The sequence below is a fragment of the Primulina eburnea genome, chromosome 4 (genome assembly GCF_022965805.1).
Source record: "Primulina eburnea isolate SZY01 chromosome 4, ASM2296580v1, whole genome shotgun sequence".
NCBI lineage: Eukaryota > Viridiplantae > Streptophyta > Magnoliopsida > Lamiales > Gesneriaceae > Primulina > Primulina eburnea.
In genome coordinates, this window is record NC_133104.1 from 40,321,704 (window position 1) to 40,344,810 (window position 23,107).

Here is a 23,107-nt window from a genome sequence, read left to right on the forward strand (position 1 = left end):
CTATCTTTCAATTCACTTTGTATATTTGTATTTTTACAATTCAATGAAAATAAAAAGAACGTATAAATCTTTTAAAAAACATATAAATTAATTAGGAGTGAATATGACTCCCAAAATCTAAGAAAAGAAATCATAATCCCAGAGAAAGTAAACTTGCCACTCCGACGAGAACCCCACTTATCTTTAACATTCTTTTCCTAATATCAGAACCAATCCCCCAACTTGATGAAATATCAGATTCCAGCTTCGAATCATATCTATAATTCGGGTTTGACCCGTATAAGGCCTGTATACCCGCCACGTCATCTTCTCGGAGCTCCGCTTTCTTTTTCCTCGGGCTCAAACTTGGGTACATAATCGCTTCCTTCACGGTGGAGTGAGCCAACCCCAGCACATGTCCGATCTCATGGGTCGCCACCGATTCCAGGTCCACAGCCACCTTCGATTTCTCGGCCGTGAAGTCCACAGCCCACCTCTCCGCCGCGTCGAGATGAAACCTCCCGTTCTCCGGAGAGAAAGCATGCGCCAAAACCCCCAAGACCCCATCGAACGCTTCCCCGTCGCCGTGGTCGCCGCTGTACCAACCAATCTTTATGTCAGCCGACGAGTAGCTCCTCGCCTCCGTGAAATTCACAGGAATCACGGCGGACCACCTCGAAAAAGCGATCCTGAAAGCCGACTTCACGTCCGTCGAATTCACGTAGTCGATCATGTGCGAGGGTGAGAAAGCGTAGGTTAACGTCATCGGAGATGGTCGAGCCCACCTCGGTTTGCCGTAAAAGTAAGCGAAGTGCCTCGTAGTTTTGAACCTTCCGCCGGCGGCGGGAGTCACATCGCTAACGCCACACCTCGGCGAGATGATCACTCTCATCGTATCATAATCCAATCTCCCCGTCTCCGATAAACCCAGATTTTTCTGATACGAAACCAAAGCCGATTCGAACTCCTCATCGAAAAAATCAGTGAAATTATGGTCTCCGGACGAAAAAGGCAAGTACCCAAAGCGGCCAAAATAACGCTTAAGCTCCGCCATGCCGTCGAACCGGCTGCCTTTTCCAGCATCGAGGAATCTCATGAAACCATGCCACGAGCTGTTTGTCAACCCATCGGCGTTCAGTTCGGATATTGAATCGGGCAGAAACATGGCGGGAAAAAGCGGGAGAGATAAAAGGAAGAAGAAAACAAAGCAGGTCCAAGTACGATGATTATTGTAATAACTGAAAACCGGAAACATGGTTGGGTTGGGTTGGATTGGTTGGGTCGTTAGTTAATAAAATCTTTTTTGCTGTGTAAATAAAGGATGATTGGAGATATATTTAAGGCAAAGTTTAAAGAAAACAAATTAGAGATTAGTTTTCATCGATATTTAATTTGACTTGGTTGTATTGTAAGGATAGATAAGACCGATGCACAAGAAACTGTGACAGACGTTTGGAAGATTCTTGCTTTATGTTACTTTTCCTTGGAGATTCCAAGGTTGTTTTGGTGGGTGAACTTACCATTTCACACATGTTCAACCATTTGATCAACATAGCAAAGTATGACTTTTTTTAAAAAAAAAAAAAAAAACATAGAGTTACAATATGTCGGAGATTGTTATTTTTTAAAAATAAAGTTTGACCGAGGTTATTCTCCCAAATATCCCCAATATTTCGTATCCGATTATCAGATTAGATAATAAAGAAGAAGATGCATAAAAATATATTTATATATTACATCATGAAAATAAAAATAGAGGGGTGAATCTAGCACTAGCAGGTACTTAGCGGAGGACTTTAACAAGAGGGCGTGCGGAGGTGGGATATATCGATTTTTAAATGAATTTTCTTGTTTCCTCATTCTTTATCTATATCCTTTTGCCTCTCAAAAATCCTAGCTCCATCTCCCACAAATAACAAGGTTAATTTTCTGTCCAAAAATCTGCAATTTTGGTCATCTATATTTATTACTTTGTGATTTTGGTAATTTATGTTGTAGTTTGATTGTGTTGTCATTCTTAATTTCATTTAATCGCCTCTAAAAATCCATTTCTCTCAAATAAGAACATTAATTTTTTTGTCCTGAAAAAACTGCAATTTTGGTCTTCGTTTGTTATTTTGTGATTTTGATCATTTATATCGTCAATTTTCTTAAATTTATGGCAATTTTAATCATTTATCATCGAAGTGTCGATATGACATTTACACATTAACTTCATGTAGAAGCAACACGAGTGTCACGTAAATGTCAAATCAGCTTTACATCAGATATAATGATTAAAATTACCAAATTAACAAAGATCACAGACCGAATCTGAAATTTAATAACACAGATCAAAATTGCAATAGGACAAATATATAAGATTAATATTGCATTTTTTCCTTCAGTCCCAAACATGCTTCATAATTTTCATTCAAAATTTTCTTTAACTTTATCTGGAAGGCTTTGAATTTGGAGTGCATTTGTTTCATACAAGTAAAACTTAGAGTGAATGATTTGAAATCTCTCCTCAAATATTATTTTTGTTTCAATTCTAAGTCAACTTTCCAACTTACTCATTTGAAACACATTTCAAATCAACATTGTCTCATAAATCCAAATCATTTCATTCAAATGCGACCTAAATTTTATAATTATATTGTTATTTCCATTTATTTCTTTTACTTGCATCGAAAAAGAAAGATTAAAGTAGAAGAGAAGACTTAACATATAAATTAACTAGATCCCTCGATTATTCAATTATAACATCACAAATTCTATAAAGGCTGGACGACTTTTTTAGTTTTCCAGCAAACATTTCAAGACTAGGAATAATAATAAAAATAATATAATATAGGTTTAATTAGGACATCTGATTGCAACTAAACTGAATTAAAGATCGATGAGTTGAACTAACGGGGAATAAGTTGATCTTAGGTGGAAAGGGAACTAATTAATTTTAGATAACGGAAATTATTAATTATTGTTGGCCAAATTAATAATTGATATATGAACACCTTTCGTGTTCAAATTAACAATTATGTGTTGAACTTGAGTCCTTGGACATTACAAGGTATCTCTCTTCACGTAAGTCCGTTTTGAATATATTAAATTTCACGAGTTCTCAATATAAACATATACACATATATATACATATATATATACGTGGAATTTCGAAAGGTTGATTATAAGGGAGAGTGACATTAGGGGGCACAAGTCGTCTTTAATTGCGTTTTCTTTACAATATTACATAGGTTACTATGCGTATGTTACAAATGATGGTGATGATGTGTCTGATTGTATCATTAATAATTTTTTTTTTTGAAGATGCATTAATCATGTCTTGGGTACTTCTTCAATTATCGATTTCATTTAGACGATATCACGAATTTTTATCTGTGAGACAAGTCAACCCTACCGATATTCACAATAAAAAGTACTACTTTTAACATAAAAAATAATATTTTTTCATTGATGACCAAATAAGAGATCTGTTATCTGTGAGACAAGTCAACCCTACCGATATTCACAATAAAAAATACTTTTAACATAAAAAATAATATTTTTTCATGGATGACCAAATAAAAAATCTGTCTCACAAAATATGACCCGTTAGACCGTCTCACTCAAATTTTTGTCTTTTCAAAATATTAAAAAAATTTAGGATAAGAACAACATTTAAATGGCTTTTCAAGGGACATGAAATCCTTGTTCACTTCACATAATAATTTACTAATTAGGTTACAGAAAAATACAATAGGGTTCAGAAACTAAAAAAATAAGAAAGGGTTCAGAATTTAAGACATCTCTCTCTGCAATCATTGTGCAAAGGGCAGACAACAGACAGATTCCATATACAGCCTATTCCAGTTGAAATACAAGTTTTAACTCTCTAGTCCTAAATAAATATCAACATCTATCACTACTAGACTTAGTGCTGAAACGCCTAAAAATGAGAATGGATGGAGCACTTCCATTCTCATTTTTCTTCAGTATGACAAGAAATCTTGCATATAGCATGGCCTAGATATCCGTTTTTCCCTGTCAATTGTGGCTACTATACCCTGTAACAAATCGTGCAGTAAAATTTAAGCGCGAAATAAAAACGTGTACAACATTAACAAGCTGTGAAACTAGCCATTCAATATTACCTTTAGATGTGTTTTTAGTGTGGCTCCTGTGGCTTTTGTCATGTGAAGAGGATGGGAGCTTGGGGATTGTGAGCGAACTTTGCAGCCCTTCTAACAGCTGAAGAGTAAAAGATCAACAGATTGCTAAATGATGCAACACCAAAGCCAGAACTATGAGACACAACATTTTCATATTACACCCAAACGATGTAAGAGCCCTAGAAAGGGGATATCTACCTCCTCGACGATATCATACAACTTCCACCCTCGTTGAAATTATTTTTGCACAATCACGATGCCCCCAATTAGTACTCATACGGTTGTACTCGGCCCATATAGCATAAAGAAAGGAATAAAATCAACCCTTTCCAAATGAAAATTTTGCACACAATTCAGCACACTTCAGGGTATTACTTACTTCGAAATGTACAACCACCGCGACCATATTTATTTTCTGTCATGAGCTACTCTTCTGAATCTAAGGAATCAATCAAACTTTCATGTCATGAATCAAGGTTACCTTTCAGCAAAAACCTGTTATTATTTACACCACTCGACTTCATAAAAGGACATCTTTGATGGTTCAGAATCTTTTAAAGCAACTACGAGCTTTTAGATATTTACCTCCCGGATTTAGGCAATACATTATCCTGATGGAGGTTAACAACTGGACAGTCCTTTTTAAAAACCAAAATAGGGTTATGCACAAGCAAAAGTCTCCTAATAGCACAATCAAGATCCCGGCTAAAAATGTTCCACTTAGGTAAATTAAAGTAAGTTTCAGCCAACCAAGCACAATTAGCTTCAACCAATCTAGACCAGACTGTATCTATTTTAGAATAGAATTAAGAGTTCTCAAATGCTTGGGTGAAAACATTTATCCTTTTTCTTAATAGTGATACCAAACTGAGGTGCAATTTATAGGGGATTCTTGCCTGACCAAAATATTAAATGAACAATTGCGTAGATCTTATGGAAACTGCGAGATTAGACTAAACAGGTAAGCATAAGAAAAGAGAAAAACAGTAAATGATTAACAATGGCTTACCCTTGATGTTGGCTGAATACGGCGAATTGATCGGCGGGGTTCAATAGAACCAAAAACAAAACTTTCATCTGCTTCATTCTTTTCCGACTTCCCACCGGAAGGTGCAAGTTTCCCTTTCTTGAGCCGCTCAGACGTAGTATTCACTGCTGATGTTTTCTTGCGATTTTCTGATTGAACTCGAGAAGAAAATACAGTTGCACTATCAGGAACATTGGAAAAGGTTTCAAATTCAGTAAGGCTTTTCTCAACTGGTTCGTTATCACCATTGGTTAAAGCAGCATCGCTAGCATTAGAGCGGGAAGAGGTTAAGCCATCTTTCCGAGGTAATATTCTACTTGGGATAGCCGGAGGTTTCCCAGACTTGGGAGCTTTGAATTTAGCCTCTGCTACTTGTTTCTCCTTCAAATCAATCTTCGAATTATTTTTCGATCCCCTTGATCCTGGTCCTTGAGACGTCAAAAATTTAGCTAGCTTAACTGAATCATCAGGTACAGTCTTGGTGCTCCTATCAGAAACATAATGTTTGCTTACTTCAATGAATTTTCTCTTCTTTCCAGGCTTAGGAACACCAATTACAACTCTTGATCCTTCTTTCTGGAAACCAGACCTCATGGTCCTGCCCATGTCGGGTTTTTTACCATCCCTACTACTGCCAACATTAAAAGCTGTTTCTTCAGCAGACAAAGGCAATCTGTTTTCAGCTTTGTCAACTTCTGCGAAATTGATGGCTTTAGACAGCTCACCCTTCCCTTTTGTCTCCATGTCAGTACTTCCCAACTTTGGTCGCTTCTCCATTGGTGTATCTCCCTGAAATGGAGACACATAGCTGAGTATGATGACAGCTAAAACAAACTTTTGTGAGACCACATTCTAAACTATATAATGAAGTAAAATATAAGACCTGGGAAGTCCTGTCCTGCCCTGATCTGCACCACTCAATCCATTGGCCATCAATCCAAATTACAGTTGGTCGTAGATGCCATACTTTGACATCTAATGTCTCCCCTTGAGCATCTAATGTCTCCCCTTGAGCTATGTACACCAGAAAAGGAAAATATTTTTCTAGTTTAGCTAAAGTTGCACATCAAAAAGTACCTAACATTCTAAATAATTCGTATATGCAAACAAGAAATACCTGGGAAATGGACATTCCATGTGGTTGTCTCTTTTTTATTCTTCTCCGAAATAATCCCTTCACGCCAACTGAAACAGCATGTTCAATGGAGAAAAGATAGATAAAGAAAAAGTAGGGCTCGGAATCATTTCACAGGCCAAATAAAGGCAAACTTATTATGACACATTTCGTGATTTTTAAAATAGTATACTAAAACAAAGGACTCAGTGACTATAGTCCCAGCCAAAAGACCACCATGTACAATAAAGATTCATCGAGTCAGGTTGAAACGTATTCCTATTAATGCAGAATGCATCGTGATAAGAACAATTTTGACCATATGGTGTCACTTACAATCATGGGCAAATATATTTCTCTTCCACTCTCACGAGTTAGAACAAACAAAATACGATTCAACTAAAATTCTCCACAAATAACAGAAGCATCAACTAGTCTTTATCTTTAAATGTGTGCCATTCAGGCATGTGCATCTTCATACATTTTGACCTATTTTGCTACCCATGGGGAGCTAATTAAACTTCACACCAAGAATAATCGCAGAGCATCAAAGATCTAGCAAAGCAAGCATTAATAACAAGCCATTATCATATAAAGCAGATTGCTCTTACCAATCCTGCACCCAAGCATCAACTTTGTCTCCAACAGACCAAGCATAATCCTTCACAGCAGCTCGACGTCTTTTCCTTGTCCCTTCAAACTGCATTGCGGTCATAGGGTGAGGAACGCGTACCATTGGAGGGTTACCATCTTTGGCTTCTAGTGATACCCACTCCTTCAGTTGTTCTGAGACTAAAAGAGGAGCACATCCATGTGAGAAGATATCAGGATCCCAATCATTGATTTAGGCGCATAAAGAGTATTAGCCCAGAATAACATAGAGCTCAAATTTGATGAAAAGCTAGAGTACCAAGATGACAGAACACTAAATGACATTTGTAGAATTGAGACATAAAAAAACCTGCATTTTAAAAACATCCAAAAAAAACTCCGAGAACAACATTCCTTCCAACAAGAAGTTGACTGGAAAACCAGTTCTGACTGGCACCGTCCCATACCAATACTGTCCCGTGCATTTGTCCACTATTTTTGCTTACATGACCAAAAGAAAAATAAGACCATTATCATTCAACTATTAAAAAAACAAAAAAAATTCATCCTACACTTGCCCATGACCTATCACACATGTATTTTCTCACGACATCCATTCGAACAAAGGCATCTTCATGCTTCTGAATGCCGTGTATGACCACCACCAGAACCAAAGTCTATTGAATGGTGTTGGTTAAATATCACCAAAAAATCAGAAGCAAATCAAGGTCAAGGTTTGTATCACGTCAAGTTTTAGTGACAATCCATTATGTGATTATAATGAACTGTATAGGGATTGGAGTTTTATATTATGTTAACATGACCCCGGTTCTTACTAGATCATGCTTGGACTTCTGGTCTGTTTTTGTAATTAAAGTCTAGTGTTAATAAAATATAATTTCCTATTAAAAATTTTTTAATATGTTATCATTTCAGATGGACACACTACAGGATTCAAACCATTTTAAAAACCATTGATGCCCCACAGATGGCCCCGTAAAAATCACTTGTCAAAAAAAAAATTTAAAACCATAAAAATGAATTCATCAATCACACATACCCAAGATGCAATCCTCCAGTTAACAAACTACCCCAATCATCATATATATAACATCCTCAAAACTCCACACGACCAGCCTAGCCCTCTGAGAAACATCATCTCCAATATCTCCCTCCATGATAGAACACCAATTAATGAAAACAAATTCGGCATTCACCAAATCAACAAGATAACTCCTATGAACAATTGTAGGTGCATTACTATTGTTCATGAAATTCAAATTTATCCGTAAAAAAATCTAGAGCAGTAACCTTTTTAAGAACCTTTTTAAGACAAAATATTGTTGACACGCAGAATCTCAGAAATTCCACCGATTTCATCAAAAAATCATAAAAAAAGAACCTTGAAAGTTATGATAATCTCTACACAAACTGCATTCCCAAAACTGACTTATTACATAAGTTTACAGAGGGCTCGTACGCTTCCAATCTATACTGAACCTCCGTATGCCTACTTGTCTCTTTGGCACTCTCACCATAATCAACAAACCTACACTTCAGCCAATATTTAAACTAAGCTCGATGTCATACTGAACCAAAAGTGTTTATGAGGTCTTCCTAAGCTTCTTTGTTGACAAGGAATATTTCTGTTCTGAAAAATGAAAATTGCAGTCTAAACAATTCTTGCGTTGTTTTAAAAGAACAATGATGTGACAAACAATGTGATACTGCTACTATTTTCTGTAAATTGACGTCCTAGTTAAAAAGAAATAAGCCCTTGCACATTTTTTAAATCAGTGGCACCTTAATTGATCCAAACAACATAGGCAAAACAATTTAAGAAATATTAGTCACAGACCTTGATCTGATTGGGGTTCCGTGAAGCAAACGAAGGCATCATGATCCTTCAAACTCAATACATTAGCTGAGAACCATGCTTTCTTGGAATCACCACAATCCTTGAGAACCTACAGGATAAAAGCAATCCACATTTCCTCACGACATGCCAAAAATTAAGTATCAACTCCATGGGATTAATTGTCTCAACCTCAAACATTAAGCAACAGAAACATTAGAAAATAAGTCACAGGCACATAGTCTAAACCAGGTAATCTAAAATAAGTATAAGATACTTAAAATCCAATAAAGCTCACAAACCTCGACAATGGAACCTTCTTTTATGATTGCCGTACTATCATATGTAGCAGGAGTGAAGGATTTCAATCTCGATTTAACTAATGGTTCGGCAGCAGTGCCACTGGCTTTATCTAACTCAGTCACTCGTTTATCCTTGTGAGCTTTTGAATTCTTCTCCCCATGCTTGATATAAGATCCAAGACTCTCTTCAACTGTGACACCAGTATCCACATTTCTAGATAACTCCCTTTGAGCAGGCGATGTGATATGACTAGTAACATGCATATCCTTAGGATACATCACTGCTACATTGCTGTTGTCAGCTTTGTTATTATTCACGTCATTTGATTTTGAACCTGGCACAGAAGCCACCGGCAAAACTTTCCAATATCCTTCTGGTCCGGCCTCCACCAGTTGACTCAAAGTGAAAGGATCGCCCATGGCAACAATTTTTCCAGTATGTGAAACGGCCTCTGCTGCCATTTCCGCTGCCTTTACAATGGAATCAAGATTTTCAGCATGCCTCGTGGCAGCTGAAGCAGCCTCAACCCTTTTCCTAGCAGCCTCTTTGGCAGCATATATCACAGAACTGGAAGTATTGTCACAATCTCCACCCATCAGAATCGATACAGGAATTGCATTGGCCAAGTTGTTTACAGAGTTCAAGGTATCACATTCAGGTGCACTGAGAGTTCCACATTTGGTTACTGATTCATCAGCTATTTGTTTTGCCAGCATAGCAGCATTTGATGCGACCTTTGCAGCTGCGGCTGCGGCTTTAGCAACAGAAGCCGCTGCTGAAACAGCAACAGTAGCAGCTGCTAATTTAGCCTCGGCTTCTGTCTTCAGGCCAGAATTCTTTTGCTGCTCCAACTGACTCCACAAACCTTGACAGTCCCTTATGGCAGCAGCAGCGTGGACAGCTGCCTCCTGAGCATGTAACTTAGCCTCCTCAACCTTGCTAAATTCCTCGAGAACCAGTGCCCTTTTATCCATGATTGGATCACCACTCTTATGGTGATCACTAGAAATTGAGGGCCATGCAGCAGGGATAAACTGGATGGCTTTGCCCTTTGGCAAAGTACTAGAAGGGGCAGTGAAAGCAATTGGTGTAGAATAATGAGTACTAGCTACAGGTACGGGCATTGAATCTGAAATTGAGATTCGACCAAAATCCTCCATTGCAGAAGCCTTTTTTGACAATCGGTTATCTATTACAGGTATAGAGAAAGAATCTGCCGGTTTAGCAGTCACAGAAGCCTGTAAAACACCATCAACACCAGAAGATTTTTTTCTCTTACGAGATTTTGTATTAGCAGAACTCGGGGTGGTTGACAACGGACCCTTTTTCAAGTCAACTGAGGAAGCTTCGGGATATAGAGCGGTAAACCCAGTATGAATTGCAGGGATGGGAGATACATGATTTATACCAGAGGAAACAGAAGATGAACCTTTAACTACAGCTGTTGACTTTACTGGTTCCGGAATCGGGAACACAGCATAATTAGAACTGATATCAAATGGAGAACTTTGTGAAGAAGTACCCCAGGGTACTGGGAAGGAAGCCTGTGCTTGCCAAGAGGTTGTATGTGACACCAAATTCCGTATGACTGGGGTATGATAAGGATGCATGGGAGAAACAGCCGGATAATCAAAACCAGTACATCTGGCTGTGCAGCTAGATGGCACAGCCTCACAAGATGAGACGGGAATACTCCACAGGGGTGAAGAGAGAGGGATCAATGGATTAACAGCCTGAGAAGAGATGACTTTGTTGGTTGCTCGACCAGCAGGAGATGAAAGAACTTCACTTCCAGTAAAAGCCTGTCTATTCACTTGATCTGGAGCTTTAGCACCTGCATCACTCCACACCAAGTCAGTCAGCCAACAATAAATTGGAAAAACACAGAGTGGACAAAATGTTAAGGTACCTGAGCTTGATCGTACAGGTGTTTCAAAATTAAATCCCTGGGCTTTCAGACCACTAAGCTTTTCAACAACAGCACGCCAAGAAGGTTCCCAAATGCTCCTGCCCCCATCTGTAATTTTAGGAGAAAAAATAAAAATTAACTTGGCAAGCAAAAACGAATTACTTATTCATTATTAAACATGATAGCAAGACTGGAACTAACCAGACACACCAAAGGCCGAAACCATACAAGCTTCATCGGGCGCTACTCCTTGTCTGCAAGAAGCAACCATTCAGCCATAATTAGATCAACTGGAGGATAAATTGAAGCACAAAAGATAAAAAAATTTCACAAGAATCTGAAATGAGAAATTTTGGAGCCACTGCAAGATGATACGGTGCAGCAATTGGAGAGAGAGAGAGCGAAAAACAACTTACATAAGAGATCCATAAACAAAGATCTGCGCTCGCAGTTGCACTTGCTGTAAATCTGTAAAAGGCTGTTGAAAGAAAGTTGATAGTGGAGCAGAAGTATTTAGATCCGGTAAAATGGATCCAGGAATAGAAACAGTGGCCCTTGGCTTCATAGCGCTTTCGAGTGTCATGAGTTGGCCCGCCAACAGCGGACTCACCGGACCACAAGATTTATCCCCCCTTTCAGTTTGCTTCAAAAGTGATTTTTCCTTCACCTGATTTCCCGTTTTTGCACTTTCCTTCGTAGATTTACTGCTTCCACGTCTTGATTTACGTTCAGTGGAACCTTTAAAGCCTCCAGATGGTGGCACCCCATCAGACATCAAAGAAATTTCATGAGAAATTCCCTTCATGAGATCCACGCCAGCAGATGTCGTTGGTGGGGAAAAATCCCCAGTCTTCAAACAGATTCATAGCAAAAAAAGAGCAAAATGCTAACAAATTGACAGAAAAACAGATATAATGTCATAAAATAATCAGAACATGTCAAGAGAAAAGGAATACCACAGCCAATTTGCTTGCTTGAATACCGGGAATCGACTGCAAACTAGTAATGGAATCTCCATTAGACTTGGTCTGACTTCCTAAATGCTTCACATCTGAAGTACAAATCCCCTCTTCTTTGGAGAGAGTTTTTGCTTTTGCATCCACAGATGATGATAAAACGTTACCAACATTTTTCAAGTCAGTGTTTTTAAGAGAGACACACTTGCTTACTTTACCTTGTGAAAGCTCAGTACAACTAAAGCCAGGCAAAGAAAGCTGGTTCAGTTCATCTATATCAACAGCCTGGGTGGTAGCTGCATAGACCAACAGTAGAAATCCGGAGTTGATAGAAATGAATCAGTAACAAATGAATCAGGAACACAATAAATATACTACTACCAGATATTCAAAGCTAATACAAGGTTCATCTATCTTGCAGAAGGAAAAGAAAAAAGCTCGACGTAGAGCGTCACCATCCAAAAAGAAGACTGAATTGCTACAGATTTAGAGCTATATATATAAAACTTACTATCTGCTACAATACCAATCCCCTCCCACAGCAGTAAGCATCAATATGTGGTCTTAAAGATCTTTTTATTGTTCAACAATTAGGATGACACAGCATCACTGCCCGTATCATTACCGAGAATATAGGATCTCAAAAATGATACTGGAGACATGCACTCAAATCCTCAATAACTTTGTTTTGTTTTAGCTATTCCAGTCAAGATCCACCTCAAAGGAAAGAATCATCTTTGGAATCTCGTCCAAAGACAACGCCATCAACTTCAGGCATCAAAGTAGCTAAACCTAAAAGCTGACTCAAAAGAACTCTGCAATTAGCAAAGTACTTCCGCAACATGACAATCAAAGGTGTTCATGCCAATTAAAATCACAGAATACTAAAGAAACATTTTGGGAGTCGAAGAATCCATACGGAGCAAGTGATAAAATGTGATGAAATGCAACTGATAGAGGAGGGGGGTTGCAATACAAAAAAAATTTCACTCGTTGCTCAACCAGCATAGGAGCAGGACTATTATTAGCAAGTTGGAAGTGCTGATGGGTCGATTATTTCAGATTTAGATCAAATTGAGTCTCACTTAACAGAGTTTTTCTGGAATCTATACAGGAAGACTGACAGTGGGGGGTTGGGGTATAAAAGGAGTGGAATGGAGTACTATTGATATTGAATCTAGGACAGAACTCGAGAGTCCTTTTTACGAGGGGGAGGAGATTACGAGAGCAGCCTTTGAAAATGACGGGTAAAAACACCGGGACCAGACGTGTTCACGATTGCAGTTTATAAAGAATGCTGGGGCACAATTGAAGGGAACTTGCTAAAGGTGTTCCAAGGAAATTTATGAGGCCGTTATCAATGGCATTACACATATGCTTGATTCCAAAAAAAGCAAGAATCTGTTCAAATCAAGGACTTCCATCCAACAAGTCTGGTCAAAAGTCTTTACTAGATCATCACTGAAGTGTTATGCTTAAGACTTGAGAAGGTAATTACCATCACAATAGCAAACTCTCAAAGTGCTTTCATCGAAGGTAGACAGATTCTAGACAGCTACCTAATTGCAAATGTAGTTGAGGAGGAAAGTAGGTTAAAGAAGAGGAGGGGTTAGGTTTTTAAGGTGGATTTTGAGAAAGCTCACGACAATGTCGATCGGAGTTTTTTGGATTTTGTGTAACTTTAAAAAAGTTTCGGGGGCGTTAAAGAATATGTTAAAAGGATGTCTGACGAGAGTCTCTCTCAATAATAGTTAATGGTAGGGTCAGGGGAAAATTCAATGGCGAAAAAAACTGAGAGGTAACCCACTATCACCCTTCTTTTTAACTCGGTGGTAGATGTGTTGGGTAGACTGGTGAACAAGGCTAAGGTGATGGACATTTTCAGAGGTTTGGCAGTAGGCATGGCCGCATGAGAGGATTGAAATTTCAAATATTCAGTTTGCGGACGATACTTGATTCTTTACGAAGAATGATAACCATTTGAGGTTACTGATGAGGATACTGCATTCCCTTTTGTGAATGTCAGGGCTAAAGATCATTTTGGAAAATATGTCTCAGGATCAAGTATCAACTGTGAAGAAGAGGTAGAGGAAAAATTAGGTCGTGGGATTAATTGTGGGAGTGAGTCTTGGCCCATAAGGTATCTGGGGCACCTTTGAGCAGTATCCACTGAAAGTGACTTTTTGGGAGCGAGTCATTTTTAAGATGTCTAAGAAGTTAGCAAGCTGAAATAAAGTTTTATTATCTAGAGAAAGTAGATAGACTGATCTCAGCAGTTTTGAACACATTATAAATATATTTTATGTCGTTTTTCAGGGTCCCCGGGAAGTAGTGGAATCCATGGAGAAGATTACGAGAGATTTTCTGTGGGAAGGCCCTGATGGCCAACGTTGTCACTTTGTTGCTTGGGACCAGGTTTGTAAACCAAAGGCGTATGGGGGTTTTGGTATCGATAATATATGTTAGAGGACTAGGACTCTTTTAGGGAAATGGTGGTGGAGATTTTCTAGTAAGAGGGAATCATTATGAAGGAAATTGTTGTTAGCAAATATGGATTACGGGATAATGGATGGGATGCGGACATTAGAAAGCGTGTTATTTTTTGGAGTCCTTGGAAATTTATTTCTAGAATATATCCGACTTTCAGTAAGGTGTGTGGTTAAGGGGGGTAATGAGGTCAGGTTTTAGGAGGACAGATGGTGGGAGATTCTTCTTTTCAAGATCTTTTTCAATCGTTATTTCAAATCTCCACGATCATAATCAGGCCAATACCCACTTAATGTGTTTCGATTCATCACTCAATCATTCAACTATTTCTCGGAACTCACATTTTTCATGTGAGTTGAAGGAGGAGGAGGTGAACAATTCAAGTTTTTCTTCGATCTTTGGAAAGGGTCGGGTTGATCGAGGCTACTGAAGACATCAGGAAGTGGATTCGGGATTCCTCGTCGCAGTTTTTTGTGAATTCCTTTGAGTCTTTTTTTTCTTGATAATATATATCCATATTTCCCTCTCTTTCAGACCATATGGAAAATGCCAATCCCTTGCATGGTTCAAGTGTTCTCGTGGACAGCAATGTCTAGAAAATAGCCTATGCATGAGTCGATGCAAAAGAGGTCTCATAATTGTTCTCTTTGTCCAAGTTGGTGCATGTATGCCGACAGGAGGTTGAGACTTGGGATCACTTGCTGGTTCAATGTCCTTTTACGAGCCATCTCTCGTGCAATGTTTTGGTTGAACTGGAAATCACTTGGGTTTCCCCAAGATCAACCCGGGATTTATGTAATGACCCCGTCCTTATTTGAATGAAATACTAACTAAAACATGATCAAAGAATAGTTAATTAAGCATTATTAAGTTATTGATTAATTGAGGATCAACAAGTTGAGATCCACCGAATCTAAAATAGATCACTCAATCTACTTCAAATTATATTATTCCGAGAAATCCAACTAGACGAATGAGATTATGACATGCGACAGATAAGATTTAGTTTGGATCTTCTGAATTACTCTGGATGTAGCCTATAAATAGAAGCTTGTTTCATTTGTTATCTACACTGTTTGCCCTGAGCTTCTCTCTCTCGAGTTCTAGCCATATATTTTATGTTTTTAGCAAGTTTCTAGGGCAGTTTAGCGTCGGGAAGCTTCGGAGCTAGTGTCGACTCGAAGACGGGTAGGTGAACTTGGACGCATAGATCGAGACGTCATCAACGAGCTGACGACGGACACAAGTATAATCCTAAAGCTTTAAATAGTGATTTAAGGATCATTAGAAAGAACTTTGAAGTATGTTCAGTGATTTTGGATCTAGCATGATAGTGATTTAAGTATATTGGTATTGTCTAGGTTCAAACGAGCATAATTTTTGCCAGATTGTTTTAGTGATATACTAATATACTGATTAAGATATTCAAGCGTTGTATACACACTTATATGCTGTATATTTATCTGTTACATGATACATATTTTACTACTTTAACATATTACGCATGGCATATCACTTTGGGCCTGATATCTTTTGAGACATACTTCGTTTGTATGGACCGCTCAAACTTGTTCTGTATCGTGGACGGTTTGGTATCGAGAGCTACAATGTCTGACGAGACCCGTGGGCTTTGATGCGACATTATAGGTCCACGTCTTGATGATGAGTGTGTGAGCCAAAATATACCTATGGCAGACCAGAGAATATACACTCAAGCGTCTCTAGACTGAGCATCAGATTCTAAACTTGATCCTTGATATCCAAGCATATTGCATTTCGCATGCATCATATCGGTTTGTATACTTGTACATTCTCGTAATGGGGGATTGTCGCTCGCGTCCTTGTTTTTATCTTGGACATCCCATTCCACGAGGCAAGTCTTAAGTTGGACGGTTTTAATGGCCAGGCCAGTGGCCAGAGCAATTGGGTTTTCGGCAGTGATCCAATGGAGGTTTTATTTGGTTTCTCATATTCTCGTGCAGGATTACAGATTTGATATGGTTGTCTTAACGTTTAAAACCAAGATTATTGTTCTGTTTTCGTTTGGATTGTAAGATGATTAAGTTATTTGGTTTCCGCTGTTTAATTGTTGTTATTAAGTTTATTTATGCATGCTTATTAGTATGTTTAGTAGTGACTTGGGATAGGGCACTACAATTTATTTGCCACGAATATTAGTCGGGAACTAGGGATGTTAGTTCGTTTTTTTTTTTTATCAGAAACTAATATATATTATATTAATTATGTTAAAAGTTTACAATACGAGTGGATGAGCCATCCACGAAATTCGAAAACAACCCATAAATGTAAATTGTTCAACAAAAAATATAACATCAATCCCTAATCAAATCAGATAAAAGGTATGTCCGAAACTTTGTTACGTTAATCGTCCACGTCGCCACCCTGAATATTATCTTCTCCCAAACGTCATCTCTCGATTCTTCTTTGTCACTGAATAATCTGTTGTTGCGCTCCAACCAAATCGACCAAAAAACACAGTGAACGATTATGTACCAGAAGTCTTTGAATCCCTTTCATGTGAGAAATTCATTCTCCAAAATGAACATATCTCTTGACGATTCTGGAAGTGTCCACTCGAAACCCAAATGTTGCATTACCTTGTTCCAGACACTAGTCGTGAATGAACATTAAAGCAAAATATGATCCTGATCTTCCTCGTGCTTCTTGCATAAGTAGCACCAGTGTGGATTCCAAACATGATCCGGCCGTCTCCTCTGTATGCTGTCACAAGTTTGCAATTTTCCCAAAGCTACTATCCAAGAGAATACCTTAACTTTTTGTGGGATAGGAACTTTCCAAATGTTGTAATAGTAAGGAAAAAAAGGGTGTGTACCACTCTGAAAAAATGATGAGTATAAAGAACTGACAGAGAAAACACCGGATGAATCTCCTAACCAAACCCTGACATCCCCAGAACCCACACTCAAAGATACTGACTCTAAAACCCCTAAAAGATCAGTGAACTCGCCCAACTCAACATCATACAACCCTCTCCTGAACCTAATATCCCATGATATGACTGAGTTACCTTGAGTACTGGACACTGTGAAGAACTGAGAAATAGGTTTGTCTCTGACAGTAGATAATAAATAAATGTGAGGATAAACAACTTTGAAGGACAATAAACCCACCCACCTATCCTCCCAGAACCTAATGAGATTCCCCCCCTTGAGCACCGTACTAATCAGTGTTTGACAAGTCGAGTAGGACCGAGAAATAAACTTCCAAGGGCTTTTAAAAGTCGTGTTCCTTGCGATCCTTAAGTCCCAGCCATTATTGTGAAATCCGTAAATGCTACCGACGATTGTTTTCCAAAGAGAGTTATCTTCCACAGCGCCTCTCCACCACCATTTCCCTAACAGTGTCATGTTCCTCAGTCGAATACTGCCCAATCCTAATCCCCCTCTTGTCTATCGGTTTACACACTTGATTCCAATTGACAACATGGTACTGCGTTTCTCCATCGGCTCCATCCCATAGGAAATTCCGCATCAATGCTTCCAATTGTTTTGCCACTTTGTTCGGAACCTTGAAAATTGACATGAAGTAAGTAGGCAGTGAACTAAGGACTGATTTGATCAAAGTCAGGCGACCTCCTCTTGATAAGTAAGCCTTTTTCCAACTTGCTAGTTTGGTTGAGACTTGCTTGAAGATTGATGGGACAAAATTAAGTTCAGGGTTTCAAGTTGGAGTTTGAAGAGCATGGAGTTTAAATCGTTATGTCTCATATTTGTATATGAATTGATGTCTAACATCATGCTAAATTGACTTAAGGTCTAACTTCATTATGCGTGGACCTCTGGTCCACTTTTGTAATTATAATTTTTTATTAAAATAATATCTTCACCTATAAAAAAAATCAATTTATATCCACAAAGCAATTTCATTCATACTAATAAAACATAGCTTTATCATGTCTTTAATAGGAGTTTCGACATTGACAGCACATTTACAGTCTTTATGGGAATCATTTGATTCCTCAAACAACATTAATGACCCTAAAATAATCTTGGTTTCATTTTATAACAACTGATTTTTTTAAAATTTCTCGTGCCTATCATGAATCTTGCATGCATGTAGGCCAAATCCATTTCCACAATGCTAAAACATCTTGGCATAATTTATTCTGCGACGGCAAACTGTACTGCACCCCAGAATTATGGGAAGACGCATAGGTCAAAGGAAAAAGAAATCTAGATCTGAAAACCATGATTGTGTCTATTGATTCTTGAAAAGAGTATGTCAGATACACATTATAATAGCTTACCTGAAACTATTAAAGAATTTTCTCCAGTGCTTCTTCCTTCTGCTGCTTCTTTTGGCTTCTCCGAAAGTACAGCTTCAGCTAGATCATCTTGCACAGTCAAGCTAGGGGCAGAATGTTCCACATTTTCTTTCAAGTCCTTACTAGCTTTCTCACACGAGGCGGCTCTGGAAGCTTCCATCAGGATAGCGGACTGATCGTCTCTCTTAGCTTCTATGACGGGAGTAGAATCAGACAGTGTGTCTTTTTCAGATCCAATAGCAGGGGCAATCTCATCAGCCACTCCGAAGGACACCTTCGTCCCTGATATAATTGATTCTTTATTTGCTTCAAGTTTAATTGCTTTATTCTGATCCCTGTTCCGTATATCATATGAAGGTGTGACACTCTCATCACATTCAGCTAAATCACCTCCTATGACACCTGATGTTATCAAAGTTGTACCTGAAACCTCTGAGTTCAATACTGCCACGCATTTGAATATAAAACAGATATCAGAGCATATTTGGGTTGATGACTGAGACCTGAGACAAGATTAGGGCATTGTTGAAAAAACAAGATAAAAAATGTACATGCAGAAGACATACGTGGATTATCCCCGGTAGAATCAACGGCTTGGGATGAAGCTGCCTTCAGATTTACTTCAACTACCTCACCTGAAAAGGTGGACCTTCCCTCTTCCTCATTATCATCACATACCAAAATCATTGAATCAAGAGGAAACTTCTTGTCGTCCTTCTCGCGTTTAGAAGCATCCAGTTTACATTCATGAACATCCGAATTGACCGAAAGATCATTTTCTATGCACGTCTGTATGCTCCCAGGTAGCAAGGCAGGAACATGATCCCCATGCTCTAAATTTTCTTCCTGTATAGCAGCAACCTCTCTCACATTTGTGATATCGTCAATCATTGTTTTCTTCATGCAGCCCACACTATTAAATGACGAATCTGCTGAATTACCAAGACCATCTCTCTGACTGTCTTCTATTCCAATTCCCACAACAAACTCTTTTCCTTGAAGGGGAGAAAATGGCTCGTCAGTTAACATATCACAACCTTCAGACAGCCGCTTGATCTTTGTACCTGAAGAGAAGACCGCAGGTCCACAATCACTGTCACCTGCAGCAACAAAAGAAGCCTCATCCAAACCCTCAAATGTAGACACGGACTCTCCCTTCCCAGAAATAACGGAAGTTCCACCGATAGTAGTAACATGAATATCAACTGCATGATCTGCAGATTCCAAATTCGAAGGAATTTGTAGATGACAAGGCATATTTAAACTAATGTCTTCAGCATCATTCCCACCCACTAATTCATTAATCGTTTTGCCCGCTTCCTTTCGTACCTCCACTCCCACGGAAATAACTTTTGCTACACTAATTGTATTAACAAAATCGGGATTACAGAACTTATCCACGTCACCAGTCTCCACAATGCTCTCAGTGATCATCTGGGAAGAGCTTTCATTATTATCAACTCCCATGCCAGAAACAGGTAAATTTTCCTGGTCATGTTTGCTAAGAGATTCATTCGGCAAGCCACTTGAATCACCTTGATTGTCCATGGAGCTCTCCAGGTCTGTATGCAAATTTTCACCTGTCACTTTTAAACTACCACCTTCACCTTCAAGCACATAATCCATCTGGTCATTCTTCAAGTTAACCTCCACTGGTTTCATCGAGCTACCAAGCTGAGGGTCTGAACCCTCAACCATAATTTCACCTGGGGTCACCTCTTCCTGTCCGACTGCCTTCAATAACATTTCAACAGATTCTGATGATGTTGCCTCAGACCACACATTGTCATGCCTCGGCAAAGCACAAGATTCTGTTGGGTTGGAGCCGAACTCTATTCCACTGCTTCCACGAGAAAAATCCTCGATCCAATGATTATCTTCCTGACTTGGAATACCGAGAAAAACTTCGTTCTCAACTAAACTATCAAATCTTAAATGCCCGTGAAGGCTGTCATCAAAATCGAACTTGGGAAGAGAAAATGGTTGTAAAACAGAGGAAATTTTAGAACTCTCTTCACCAGCTAAGTGAAGATTATGGCCTCCATAGTCATTGTCATCATAGTCCATCGGTGTATACCTAAGAGTAAAAAAGTACTGAGAAGGGATATTGAAGAAGAATTGAAACTTATGAAAAACAGCAATCAAAGAAACAGCAATTTCATAAAAATATAGGAAAATACCATCATGAATCCATCAAGGCACTACAACTACATCCCACAAAAAATGTTCAATGGTCTATCCTATATGTACCCTAGTTCATCATTCACATTTCAATTCCTATGTTTCAACATGATACTTATCAAGTTCACAATCTGAGTTCTTAAACAACCACGCCAAGATGAAAAATATGAAATACAAATGATTGAATGAACCAAAAGGCTATATCTTCGAATTAACATTGATATTCAGGTATTGGTTAGTCTCGAGCTTGTTTAGCAATGACTAAAGGAAAACAAAAAACAAGCCTCTGTGCACAATCACTGATGTGGATTGTCCGTCAAGTTGAAATACGATGACATTTTATAACATGTGGCCTATTATGTACCAATTTACTAAACTTCACCATAGTGCAGTTACACCAAAACTAAAATAACAAAGGGCTAAGACGGATCTTTTCAAACAAAGACCCGAAATGCTATAGAATTTTAACCACTCTTCCATAAATATCGGCGCAAAAAGCCAAAACCATACTTAGGTTACAGGGTATGCATTCTAATTCAACAAGTTCTAGATATTAATAAATAAATTGCAACCCACGTAAGAAAAAACTAAAAGAAAAAAGACAAATGTCCTACGAGACAGAACAAAAGAAAGTGAAGTCCAGAGATAAGTACTGCAATACAGGGACATAAATAATACCCACATTTAACGAAAACTCGACAGATCATGTCCATGTTGAAGGTTAGAAACTATCGTAAAGTAAAACTAGTATACTACTGTACAACAAAAATAAGAAAGAAACTTAAAGACAGGGAAACTAACACATCTCAAAACCCTAATCGAATGCTAATAGGAAAAGAACTCATCTTGGTCCCTAAAAAGAAGAAGAAACAAAAAGTTTCGTAATTTCTAACGCAGAATCAGCTCAATCTTCTACAAACACGATTCCTTCCACAATATACGAAAACCCTCAATTTCACCGACATATAACCCTCCATTTTCAAGCATCTATAGAATAGTAAACGAAACCCCGAAACCCATTACCTACATCTCCGCTTTTTCTATCAAAAACCAGAAAAATATAAATACCAAATATTCAAAGGCCTCGACGATACTGTTATGAAAAACAAGAGGAAATGAAGAATACCAGAAGAAGTAAGTGTAGAGACGCTGCCTCCCTCCATCCGGGGACGAAATCCTCACCAACTTAATCCCAATTGAACGACCACACCTTCCTTCATAACCCTAGCCGAGAACACTCCAAACTCCTCAGTAGACTCCAAATTCACCCAACGGCGTTGTTCTACTCCTCAACCTTTACACCCCTGGGCGCGGCACGTACATACAAACATTTGTATGTATACAAAGAGAGAGTCCCGTTTTGTTTCTTTACGAGAGGAAACGAGTTTTTTTTTTTCATTTACGAAGAAATTGTGAATACGGGCGAACGCGACTGAATTTCAGACATGGGAAGGGTATTCTCGGGATAATAAAAATGATGATCAACGTGTCTGAATCCAATTGGATGGCGCCTTGAAAGATCCAATCAGGCTTGGGTTTTAAGCAAATCACGAGGGGCAATGAATTCAGATAGGTATGCACACGTTTGGTACCATTCGATTTCATTACACTAAACAAAATTAGGTTTTGTCTCATACATAATAATTAATAATAAATATTTTTTATTAAATAAATTGAATATCACTTGTTTTTTTCAATATATATATATGTATAATGAAATTTTTATATATTAATTCAATTAACATGATAATTTATGGATAAATTAATGCATTTTTAAATTAATAAAATGTCGTAGTCTCAACATTATTAATTTATATTGGTTTTAGTGTGTATTAAATGACAAGTTTTTTTCGATATAATCTATATGAAATACAAAGTCGAAATCTTTCAAGTTATTTTGGGATTTTATTGCATTTTAGGTTTACAAAAATTATATCGAATAAAATAAATTTATGTTTTCATAATCATCATATATCTGTTCATCAGCATCAAATTCAAAGATTCACATAGACAGATAAAAAGAGGTGACTTTGCCTCAATTATAGAGTTTTTTTGTTTTTTTTTTTGCATATCAGGGAATAGGCAAATTTTATAACACACATTTAAAATGATACTGAGAAAACAAATTGAATACAATTATATACACTAAATAGAGATACAAAAGAATTTATTAAATGTAAAAAATAGATTATATATTTCAGAAAAACAAAAAAAAACATAAATTCTATAATTAATGGTGCTTTGGTATTGA

General features: G+C 38.0%; 2 protein-coding genes across 6 annotated transcripts; both read right to left on the reverse strand.

Moving 5' to 3' along the window:
- On the reverse strand, positions 1-1,442 carry LOC140828901 (metalloendoproteinase 4-MMP). Its single transcript, XM_073191781.1, has one exon. It carries the CDS (start codon positions 1,232-1,234, stop codon positions 131-133), a length of 1,104 nt encoding a protein of 367 aa, XP_073047882.1. The 5' UTR covers positions 1,235-1,442; the 3' UTR covers positions 1-130.
- A 2,202-nt stretch (positions 1,443-3,644) lies between these two features.
- On the reverse strand, positions 3,645-22,272 carry LOC140828900 (protein SWOLLEN 1-like). Of its 5 annotated transcripts, XM_073191780.1 has the most exons (16): positions 21,983-22,272; positions 19,242-20,752; positions 18,658-19,119; positions 12,101-12,178; positions 11,883-12,016; positions 11,343-11,776; positions 11,128-11,180; positions 10,927-11,034; positions 9,017-10,851; positions 8,718-8,826; positions 6,880-7,060; positions 6,272-6,339; positions 6,038-6,168; positions 5,137-5,943; positions 4,110-4,206; positions 3,646-4,022 (listed from the first exon to the last, which is right to left on the reverse strand). In XM_073191780.1, the coding sequence occupies exons 2-16, from the start codon at positions 20,740-20,742 to the stop codon at positions 4,003-4,005; spliced, it is 6,018 nt and encodes a 2,005-aa protein (XP_073047881.1). In that variant the 5' UTR covers positions 20,743-20,752; positions 21,983-22,272; the 3' UTR covers positions 3,646-4,002. The 5 variants fall into 5 exon arrangements, with proteins under 5 accessions (XP_073047880.1, XP_073047879.1, XP_073047881.1 ...); XM_073191779.1 differs by having other exon boundaries at positions 3,645-4,022; positions 11,883-12,178; positions 18,658-19,077; XM_073191778.1 differs by having other exon boundaries at positions 3,645-4,022; positions 11,883-12,178; positions 18,658-19,098.
- Positions 22,273-23,107: the final 835 nt, after the last annotated feature.

Bases quoted from the DNA above. Each gene is read 5' to 3' on its own strand.
- LOC140828901 (XM_073191781.1), bottom strand. From the start codon at position 1,234: ATGTTTCCGGTTTTCAGTTATTACAATAATCATCGTACTTGGACCTGC.
- LOC140828900 (XM_073191776.1), bottom strand. From the start codon at position 20,742: ATGGACTATGATGACAATGACTATGGAGGCCATAATCTTCACTTAGCT. The intron at 11,035-11,127 runs GTTAGTTCCAGT...CTAAAATTACAG, and splicing joins TTCGGCCTTTGGTGTGTCTG to ATGGGGGCAGGAGCATTTGG. The intron at 7,061-8,717 runs GTCTGTGACTAA...CTCCTCTTTTAG, and splicing joins GGAACCCCAATCAGATCAAG to TCTCAGAACAACTGAAGGAG.